The sequence below is a fragment of the Sebastes umbrosus genome, chromosome 18 (genome assembly GCF_015220745.1).
Source record: "Sebastes umbrosus isolate fSebUmb1 chromosome 18, fSebUmb1.pri, whole genome shotgun sequence".
NCBI classification, from domain to species: Eukaryota; Metazoa; Chordata; class Actinopteri; order Perciformes; family Sebastidae; genus Sebastes; species Sebastes umbrosus.
Genome location: NC_051286.1, coordinates 14,980,405 through 14,991,935, shown reverse-complemented (window position 1 = coordinate 14,991,935; position 11,531 = coordinate 14,980,405). Strand labels below are relative to the sequence as shown.

The following is an 11,531-nucleotide window of genomic DNA, read 5'->3' as shown; positions in this document are numbered from 1 at the left end:
AAATAAAAATAAAGCCATTTCTGTAGGAGCGCATGTATACAGTATATAGTGAATCCACTGGGGGAAAAAAAATACTTTTTGGTTGGAAGATGCAGATATATAAATATGAGGGTCAGAATAACCATATATTAGTATGGGTCAATAACATCAGAAATATAAAGTAACCACCCTTTTTGGTTTGATTTATGACCCAATATTAAAAATACCATTGCACTGGGTAAAAAACAACCACCCTTTTTGGTTTAACCTAAGACCAAAATAACAAGTTTAAAAATAACATTATACTGTGTAAAAGTAACCACCCCTTTTGGTCAAATTTTATATATGACATTGTTACTGGGTCAAAATAACCACATTGGTATATGGCTGATTAACCCGATGTTAATAATAACATATAACACTAAAACTGGGTCAGAATAACCCAGTGTTTTGGGATTATTGTAGACCCAGTGGTCAGGTTGTTGACCCAGTGGTCTTGGGTCGGTGCTCTGGGCACACGAGCACTCTTTGTTTTGCCTCTGCTGCTGTTGAGTTCATGCGCACACAAACACATCACCTCATTAGATCACAGAATTCACACCATAAACATTTGTTATTTAGCATTAGGGCGATATCGTGATATGAGACTACATATCGTCTTAGATTATGGATATCGTATTGTTTTAATATGGCATAAGTGTTGTCTTTTCCTGGCTTTAAAGGATGCATTACAGTAAAACGTTGTAATTTTCTGAACTTACCAGACTGTTCTATTATTTGCCTTTACCCACTTAGTCATTATATCTACATTGCTGATGATTATTAATCAGAAATCTCATTGTGTAAATATTTTGTGAAAACACCAATAATCAGCCCTACAATATCGTTGCAATGTCGATATAGTTGCTAAAAAATTTTGAGATATTTGATTTTCTCCATATCGCCCAGCCCTATTTACCATTAAAACTGTACAGTACAACCCTTTTTCCACTGCAGTTCTCATTCAATACTCAAGGACATTTTTACATATTAACACAAATTATGGACGGTCCACCCATACATATTGAAATACAACTGTCTTTATTAAGATGTAAACTTCCTTTTCTTTGTAATTTGACCTTGGTTGGGCTACATTTGTGAGTCTGAAGACTAAAGATGAATTGTATTCATAACTTAATTCATTAACCTGTTGAAGGTTTGATCAAAGTGAACTACAGCAAGTATCTTTGTACGCTTTTTGTTAGGTGATCTGCTGCAGAGGCGAGGGAAAAGGGAATTACTGGACAAAAATAAATAGACAAACTGTTATCTATTTACGGTAAACTCAATGTAGTCCCTCAGGGGAGGCCCTGGTCTTCACGGAGAGAGAGAGAGAGAGAGAAAAAAAAAAGAAAAGAAGAGAGAGAGAGAGTGAGACTCAGACAAGAGCAAGTGAGAGTGACACACTGACATGCAGTTGGTTTTCAATAAGGAAACTAAAGACATTTTGCATCTGGAGTACTTTTGAAGACACAAGCCGGGGGACAAGTTCAAGGTATTTATCTGCTGTATGTTTGTGTCACACTACAGACTGCTAACAGAAGTGCAAGTAATGAACAATCATACCAAATAGTGTCACATTTAGAGTTAAAAAGAGTGAATTTAATAAATGTTATAAGGTTTTAAGTGGAAGAACACTAATAGAGTTTTACCGGTAGGCCGTAAAGTCACATACTTGTAATCATAACAGTAGAACATGTACAGCTCTCATTTGGATACCAAAAAAATTGTGTTAACAGAGTGTAAATCACACAAGTGGTTGGAAACTATCATGACATTATACGTGAAAATAAATGTAGTCGAAATACAATTCTTATTGTGTGTGGAAAAATCTCGCCAAAAGCATTCATAAAGTTGCAAAGATGAGTGAACATAAAGCTAATTTTCCTTATAAAGCTACACTTAAATATAATACAATAAATATAATGATTATTGAAAGTTTGCAATATTACCACCACAGTTTTAATGACACGTCATCGGATATTTTTAGACGATAAAAGCTCTAAGATTGTCACCATGATAGTTGTTTAATATGTGATTTTATGGCATAAAAGTATATATTTATTTCAATATTCCTGTTACAGTGCTGAGACAAACATACTGACATCAAGCAAAAGCAAGACAAATAATGTGTAACTATTAAGTCCAGGCCTCCTACACTCTGAGGCGTTGGTTCTATAGCAACGTTACGTTGTCATTTGGATGTACAACCACAAACCTTCATTTCTGTGTTAAACATGAATCCATTCAACTATTAGTAATGGGGCTTAAACTGGCTCTTAAAACTATTCCTATGACTGATGTTCAGTGTAATTTTTTTTTATCAATTCATCATCTATCTAAATTAGGGCTGTCGATCGATTAAAATATCTAATCTTGATTGATCACACATTTTTTATCTGTTCAAAATGTACCTTAAAGGGAGATTTGTCAAGTATTTAATACTCTTATCAACATGGGAGTGGATAAATATGCTTGCTTTATGCAAATGTATGTATATATTCATTGCTGGAAATCAATTAACATCACAAAACAATGACAAATATTGTCCAGAAACCCTCACAGGTACTGCATTTAGCATAAAAAATATGCTCAAATCATAACATGGTAAACTGCAGCCCAACAGGCAACAACAGCTGTCAGTGTGTCAGTGTGCTGACTTGACTATGACTTGCCCCAAAACTGCATGTGATTATCATAAAGTGAGCATGTCTGTAAAGGGGAGACTCGTGGGTACCCATAGAACCCATTTACATTCACATATCTTGAAGTCAGAGGTCAAGAGATCCCTTTGAAAATGGCCATGCCACTACAAACTAAAAATCGCAAGTTGTGTTAATTCCTTAAAGAAATTAGTGACGTTAAAACGAATTTGCGTTAACGTGTTATGATTGGGTTAACTTTGACAGCCCTAATCTAAAAGTTTAAGTTTATCTCATAAAACTGTCTCTTCAAAAAGATCCAGAAACAGCACTTTATTTTTCTCTATTTTTAACTCTAACATGACATGATACTAAACTGTACATGCAAATGCTACCACATAAAGATGAAAACACATTTTCCACTTCCCCTTATGAGAAGCGATTTGCTTTAAGCGCACTTGTAACCACGTCATAAAACTAAAAAGAGTCTCTCCACTGATGATTTAGCTGATTTCGAGAGAATTTAATTCAATTTTTCAGCGCCGGGCATGAACTCACAGAGCGGGCCCTGCTGTGGGAGGAGAGGAGAGTGAACACAGCTTCAGTTAAGCTCATCTGCTTTATCAGGTAATGAACATGCTCTATCTGGAGGGTATTAGCAGGAACTGGTGGTATTTGATCATGTAAAATGAACTGCACGACATTATGCTGCATTATATTGTACTATTACATTGAGTAAATCTTGTTAGTAGTATGCAGTGGAACTGAAAACTGCCATTATACATGCAGGATGGGCTGCGTTTGCAGTAGCCAGAAAGAAGTACGAGATGACAAGTTCTTCAACAAAAAAAAAAACTCTCAGGACTCCGGCTCGTCGATTCACATAGTAAGTAGCTTTCCTCACTTGAACTGAGTACAAGAAATTAATCTAGTTTAATTACTTTCATTTATTTGCCAGTGTTTTTCATTGCACATTTTGAATATTTAAAAAAATATTTTTTTTTCTGTTCTTTAGGCACGAAGTGGAAACAGCTTAACGGATAATGGTAATCACTGAACACAACGCATATAACAGACTTTCTAGGCCTGCGTCTATGCAGTCGACCGCTGCTGAGCAAAGAGACATTACTTGTGTGAGAGGAGGCTACATTTAGCGATTGGAATCTCAGTTGTGTTTCCTCTGGTCTCTTCAGGGGAAAAGATGAGATTGTTATTACGAAAAAAAAGTCGTTTTCGTGTCACAGACACACGCAATGTAAAAACCATGCAGTACTTATGCTTGAGCTATATCTTTCCACGATATCAACTTGTATCTTAAAGAGTAACAGCCCAAAAAAAACTGTTTGCATTCACAATTAATAAAATTGAAATCACCGTTCTTATTTGCAGATCACTTCCTTTGAAATAACATTGTTTTACTTGTCTTTAGATGAAGTTCTGTTTGTGGCACAACATGACTTTAAAGCAACCAACGACAATGATCTAACTTTCAAAAAGGGAGAAAAACTAAAGGTTTTACAAGAGTAAGTAGCTTCGCCCTATAGTCCCGGGTATACAGGATGTATACAGTAGCTTACTGCCTCTAACCTGAAGAAATGTAAATGATCTACGTTGTTTGTCTGTTTGTAGAAACGGAGAATGGTGGGTGGCCAAATCGTTGGTGACTGGACAGGAAGGTTTCATACCATGTAATTATGTAGCCAGAGCAGATACACTGGAGGTGGAAAAGTAAGAGACAGTTTCATACATTTTTATCAAACTCAGGGCTGTCAATCTATTAAAATATTTAAGCGCATAATTGTCCATAGTTAATCGTGATTAATTGCAAATGAATCACCTTTTTTATCTGTTCAAATTGTACCTTAATGGGAGATTTGTCAAGTATTTAATACGCAATACAACACGGGAGTGGGCAAATATGCTGCTTTATGCAAATGTATGTTTATATTTATTATTGTAAATCAATTACCAACACAAAACAATGACAAATAATGTCATTGTTAAGGGGAGACTTGTGGGTACCCATAGAACCCATTTTCATTCACATATCTTGAGGTCAGAGGTCAAGGGACCCCTTGAATGCCCATGCCAGTTTTACCTCGCCAAAATGTAGCGTAAGTTTGGAGCGTTATTTAGCCTCCTTTACGACAACCTATCCCTAAACATGAAATGGTTGGTACAAATTGATTTAGGTTTTCTAGTTTCATATGATGTCGGTATCTTCACTTTAGCCTTAAAACTGAGCCCGCTACAACCTCCGAAAGATTGAATAGCATCCGGGGAAGACGGCGGCCCGTCAGATTTTTAATAAGTTATAATTAAAAATCTCAAGTTGCCTTAATACCTTTAAGAAATTAGTGGTGTTAAAACGAATTTGTGTTAACACGTTATAATCACGAGAACTTTGACAACCCTAATCAAAATTAAAATTTTAGGGACTGTTGAATACATCTGTATATGTGGTTAATTGGTTACATTAAGTGTTTTTGTGGTTCTGTCTTCTGCAGATGGTTTTTCAGGGACCTTAGTAGGAGAGAGACTGAACGGCTGCTTTTAGCCCCTGGAAATAAACCGGGCGCTTTTCTAGTTCGAGAGAGTGAGACCTGTAAAGGTAACCGCCACCAGCCTCTTTTTGTGATCACTAGGGCTGTCCTCCACCAAAGAAATTCTTAGTCGATTAACACTCATACGATTCTGTTGACTAATCGATTAGTTTGATTTGAATTTTTTATTTCTCCACAAAGAATCACACAAAAGCACCACTTAAAATCTTGTGTTTACCAGAGATGTGCTCACAAGTTTCCTAGGAATAAATCATTCATATATGTCTGCGCCACACATGGGTTAATTCAGTGTAAAGATCTGATAGCTTTTGTAACATTAATTGGCTAGAGCTTTAATAATAATGAGATGGAAATCCCCATCGTCGCCATCTCACACTCTGTGGGTGAAAGACATTTTCAATAATTTACAGCTTGAAAAAAGGCTCTAATTTTAAAAAGATGTGGGGGCCTTTCTTTACCTATGCAGAGAAAATGACATTCCCAGTTATCCCCAAATGAGACCCCATTTTATCTGAGCCACTTATTATAATTTTTTGTTTTTTACTTGGACCGGAAGTATGAGGTTATTATGCTTATCGCAATATGTATAATATGACCAAGCTGAATGTTGGTGTTGTGTTTTCCTGGTAGTTGCTAGGTGTTATAAGCTGTATCTTCTATTACACTACTATAACATGTCACTGTCACTCGTAAGTGTTTTAACATTTGTGTCATTGTGTGTGTGAAATAAAGAAATAAGTCATTCAGGATGAAAAAACAAAAACAAAAACGACTAATCAACTAAAGAAATCTTAGTCGACCAAAACCTAATAGACTAAGAGGAGGCAGTCCTAGTGATCACGCCACAAATCTGAATTTCAGAAACATGGGAACATGTCAAAATTCAAAACTACATGTAACTGTACGACCTATTGGTTTCCCCCGTAGGGTCTTTCTCACTGTCAGTCAGAGATTACAACCCAGAACAAGGAGATGTGGTAAAACACTACAAGATCCGTGCTCTGGACAAAGGTGGCTACTACATCTCCCCCTCCAACTCGTTCCCTTGCCTACAGGAACTGGTTAAATACTACACCCGTAAGTAATGAACTTTCATCTAATTCTGCCGCATCATTTAAAAAGAAGTGGGTCTTTTCGACATGTCTCCTAATCAGTAATTATAAAACATAAAACATTACGTCTTGATTTGGATTCAGATTCAGTTCACTGCTGTGAATTATAAGGCGTGTGCACTGACTTTGAATCGAAGGGGGAAGTCAGACCCTTGTGATGCGTTGTGCATTTCCTGTGTGAAAGGAGTGATACTGTAGTCTTTCCACTCCTGTGACTAAACCACAAGATAAGAAGGCCAAATCTCTAGAATGGCTGCCAATTCACAGCAACGCATGAGAAAGAAGAAGCTTTCAAGATTATTTCAGGAAACAAGATCTGATCGGACTGTTTCACGAACTAAATTTAGCACAACAGCAAAAACTATATTGTTTATTACATCCACTTTTGGGACGCAGGTACAGCAGATGGTTTGTGTCTGCGGCTGTATGCCCCTTGTAAGGCCACGACACCCGAGCAGCCGTGGGCACACGACGAGTGGGAGATCCCCAGAGACACCCTGAAGATGGTGAAGAAACTGGGGGCCGGGCAGTTTGGAGAAGTGTGGATGGGTGAGAGAAAGTTAACAATTTATCCTGTCATTGGTAACATTTTATGAGCCAGTACAGTGAGTTAAGCTCACCATTTTAACTCCCACTGCAGGTTACTATAAGAACACCCAGAAGGTCGCTATTAAGACCTTAAAGGAGGGGACGATGGAGCCAGAGGCCTTCCTGCAGGAGGCCAACCTGATGAAGCAGCTGCAGCATGAACGACTGGTGCGCCTCCACGCTGTGGTCACTATGGAGCCCATTCTTATTGTCACTGAGTACATGATGAATGGTAAGACAAAGAGAGGGAGAATGGGGAGATTTTTGATGATTAAAGTCTCTCCAATGAGGGGTGATACATTGTGATAACGCCTACAAATATATTATAATGATATAAAACAGGGAAAAGCAGAACAATCCTCACATTTGAGAGGCTGGAACCAGAAAAGATTTGACATTTTTGCTTGAAAAAATGACAAACTATTAATTGATCATCATAATAGTTGCAGATCGATTTTCTGCCGATCAGCCAATTTATTAAATTGATTAATTGTTGCAGCTCTAGCAAAAGCTTACTTAACATATTTACATTTACTTTTAAATAGGACAGCACCGATCCAACTTTTTCAGTCCCGATACCAATAGCGATAACTGAGCTTTGGATATCGGCTGATACCGAGTACCAATCCGATACCAGTGTTAAATTAATAATCAATAAGCTGTATGCCTCACTGTGTGGAAGTGACAGGGATCGTTCTATTATGTGTAAGGCAACATCAGGCGTGACTTAAATATTGCTTTCTTAACTTTGTAAAACTAAATGTAAAAATTAAATACAAAGATATAAATTTATTGACTTGTTATTTATTATTAAAATAATAAATCGTACACCAGCAACTTGGTAAAAAAATCTTCAAAATTAACAGGAATTACAAATGTAAACCTTTTTAATGCAGCAACAAATTGGTCAAAGCTTCAACAGAAATTAAAATTCCAGTATATAATGTATGTAAACATAGAATTTAATTGAATAGATCGGCCCCATTGTCACCGATATCCGATCCAGCTATCTGAGTCAGTATCGGCCCGATATCTGATCCGGTATCTGTGCATTCCTACTTTTAATTTGTCAGTCTTTGTTTAAACAACTCACGACTTCCCTCGTGAACAAAACACATACATGGAGTGACTAAAATCATATTATCACTTCAATATAATGCAGTCAAATCCAAGGAATTAAAAACTTTGTGAAGCTTATACTATTGAATTTATGAGACTGTGTCACAGAGTTGATTCAATTATGGTCATTTTTGAGTCCATAATTGGAGGTGTTATTGTATTGGATTAAAATATGCAGTAAGGTTTGTCGGGGTGACTGGAAAACTATAAACTATAGACTTAAAAGAACTAAAATGTACTAAAATCAAAAGGCTTCGTAAAGATAATGTTTATTTCAGGGTTGTTGTATCGAGCAGGTGTTTGCATTATTGTATATTAAAGTAATGATTGTACTCTTATCAGTTAGTATCATGCAACACTACTCCACTATAAGACGAGACATGTCTTTCAGTGTAACCTGTTTAATAGTGAGAAGTTTCTATGAAAGAGTCTTTAAAAATGTGATCTTTAATTCATGATTCGTGATGGTAAAGTTATCCTTCTCCTTCTCTCATTTGCAGGATGTCTTCTGGACTTTCTGAAGGCAGACGAAGGGAAAAAGCTAAAGATAAATAAGCTGATAGACATGTCAGCGCAGGTGAGGAACTTTCGATTGTAAATGCACCAACAACATGATCTCTGTGAATGTGCAGTCGTATTTCGTATGTGACCTTTTCATCACAATGCTTACCCACACCTCTCGATGATATAATGAAAGCTTTTTATCAGAAAATTTGATAAAACACAGGAATTTTTTTCTACTTTCCTTTTCGAGCGTTTCCGTCTTTTTATTTCTAAACATCTCTTTCACTGCTACTGCTGTTGTTTACCACAACATGACATTAGCATCTGCATTTTCTGACAAAAACAACAACACTAGCCTTCTCACTGACCTCAAAGCCTATTTATACACACAAACTCCTCTGTAGCACTTTAAACTTCTGCTATAGTACGGTGCTTTGACAGCAGCTATGATGTGAATACACGTGGAAACTGTCAGCAGTAGCTGTGTGGTTTCTGTGGTGGTGCTTTTGCTCGTCTGGCTTGAAAGCCTCACCCTACGTCAATTATTAACATCCGGACAGGAAATCATGTTATTTTTCCATCTACAGCGAGCTCCCTCAGAACTCTTTTGCCCTTCCAAAAAAAAGCCTTTTGACTTCCTGAGAGTTTGGAACATCCTGTTAAACCCACTTTGCTGCCATTATCATACACGTAAACACAAGTATTCACATTTACATACATGTTGTAGCCGCATGATTGTACTGTACACACTGACCAAAGAAATAGAAGGATATCTTTCGAGTTATCTTATTTCTTGTGACAAATTAATGACTTACAGCTTTATTTTCTGACTTTGCATTTGATCTGATAATTCCCTTATTTAAGAAGCTTTTGTCCAATATCCCCTGTCGACAGATAGCTGAAGGCATGGCGTACATCGAGAAGAAGAACTACATCCACCGAGACGTGCGTGCAGCCAACATACTGGTCAGCGACGACCTGCACTGCAAGATAGCAGACTTTGGCCTGGCCAGGATCATCGAGACAGAATACACAGCTCAAGAAGGTGCAGTGTTTCCCCACATTGGACAATAAATGCATCCAGGACCATAGCCAAGAGTTCAATCTTCCATCACAGTATACAGAATTGTATATTGTGTATATAGTAAATATTTGAGAAATTCAATTGAGAAACTATTTTTAGACATGATGATGATGGGAGTGTTTTTGAGTATTCCAGTGAATTACCTGACAAATTTATCACATTGATGCAAAAATCCACTCAATCCAATATTAACTATCATAGCGAGAAAAGGACAACTACCAGATAATAAAGAGATTGCCACCTCCAACTAATACAGTAATGTTTCATCATCTCAGGCTACATGTCGTCATATCGCCCCACAGAGGAATACACACACCCACATATTCTCTAGAGTTGTCACCCAGTGACGCAACTTCCTCTCCTCCTTTTTACATCTTCTTTCTGACAATTATAGGTGCTAAATTTCCCATCAAATGGACGGCTCCAGAGGCCATCAATTTTGGCACATTCAGCATCAAATCTGACGTGTGGTCCTTTGGGATCCTCCTCACAGAGATAGTCACCTATGGAAGAATACCCTACCCAGGTACGACACGTGAGAAATAAATTAAATGCTACAAATGCTGCATTGTTACTTTACAGCTCAGATAATTGCACAATATGATGAACATTTTTTTTTTTCAAAATCTCACACTGGCGGCATTTTCTTTTTCCTAATCAGGGATGACCAACCCAGAGGTGATCAGGAGCCTGGACAAGTTGTACAGGATGCCGTGTCCGGACGGCTGCCCCGATGAACTCTATGACATTATGAATATGTGCTGGAGGCAGAGGTCTGAGGATCGTCCCACATTTGAATTTCTCCAGAACATTCTCCAAGACTTCTTCATCGCCACGGAGGGACAATATGAGATGCAGCCGTGATAAAAGAAAAGGTTTCCTGTTGATAAACCGAAGACAGCAAAATGTCCTAAAGACAGATGTGAGACTTGAACGGATAGAGGATGAGGACCAACCAAATGTCTTTTTTAATTACTAATGCAATTTATATTTTGAAACGTTTCAAATGGACACATTTTTTACGCCTACCTTCTGAGTGAATGTAAAAGCTATTCCGTCTCTAGCAGCTAAGAGCGTCTGAAACATGTTAAAGTCAGAAAGGAAACGTTTTATTATACCGACTCTACTCCTGTTATCGATGGCTCACAGTCCCATTCTTGCTATGGAGTATGAGTAGACATAATCAGGACTATACGATGATTAAAAGAAGAAATATGGAAATACAAATACAGTACAATACAAAAAGGCCTTTGGACTCGAGGAAGTCAACAAAGGTAAAGTTACAGATGAAACATCTGCATGGTACCAAAACGAGCATCCTGAGATTACAAGCACAATACTTTGCACTTTTTAAAAAAAAATGATTCAGTCATTCAGCAGATTTATAAAAAAAGTACGGGGCTTTCTAAAGAGAATACTTGTATATATGTTTTTGTAAATACAAATATTTACATTATTTAGAACTTTGGTTTGTTGTTGTATTTCATTCTTGGTTTAATTAAAGTGCCATAAAACATTCTTCACATGTATTTCACATGGTTTTAGAGGCTATAATCATTTTTATCATGCACTCAGTACGTTTTGGCATCATTTGGCAAAAATTCCATAATAACCTTTCAGCATATTGTAATTCAAGTGTTCTGACAGATAACTAGACTTCTGCACCTCCTCATGGCTCTGTTTTCAGGCTTTAAAAAAAGACCAATCACAGGTCATTCCAGACCCTGCCGGGTCACAAACTTTCTAATTTTACAGCTAAACAGTACACTACAAGATGTTTCTGAAAACATTTCAGGTGAGAAATAGGCATTACAGTAACAGAACCTTGATTCATATTTGATCAGCGCTGCCTAATTTGACCGTTTGATCGGAGTTCGCGAGTGATTGACAGCTGCTCAGA

At 37.3% G+C, this 11,531-nt stretch overlaps 1 protein-coding gene across 1 annotated transcript; it reads left to right on the top strand.

Moving 5' to 3' along the window:
• The first annotated feature begins 1,154 nt into the window (after positions 1-1,154).
• Positions 1,155-11,165, top strand: blk (BLK proto-oncogene, Src family tyrosine kinase). The gene is made up of 14 exons (XM_037751665.1): positions 1,155-1,513; positions 3,201-3,287; positions 3,450-3,546; positions 3,676-3,706; positions 4,090-4,183; positions 4,290-4,388; positions 5,168-5,271; positions 6,152-6,301; positions 6,733-6,885; positions 6,977-7,156; positions 8,544-8,620; positions 9,442-9,592; positions 10,026-10,157; positions 10,293-11,165. The coding sequence occupies exons 3-14, from the start codon at positions 3,451-3,453 to the stop codon at positions 10,493-10,495; spliced, it is 1,470 nt and encodes a 489-aa protein (XP_037607593.1). The 5' UTR covers positions 1,155-1,513; positions 3,201-3,287; position 3,450; the 3' UTR covers positions 10,496-11,165.
• Positions 11,166-11,531: the final 366 nt, after the last annotated feature.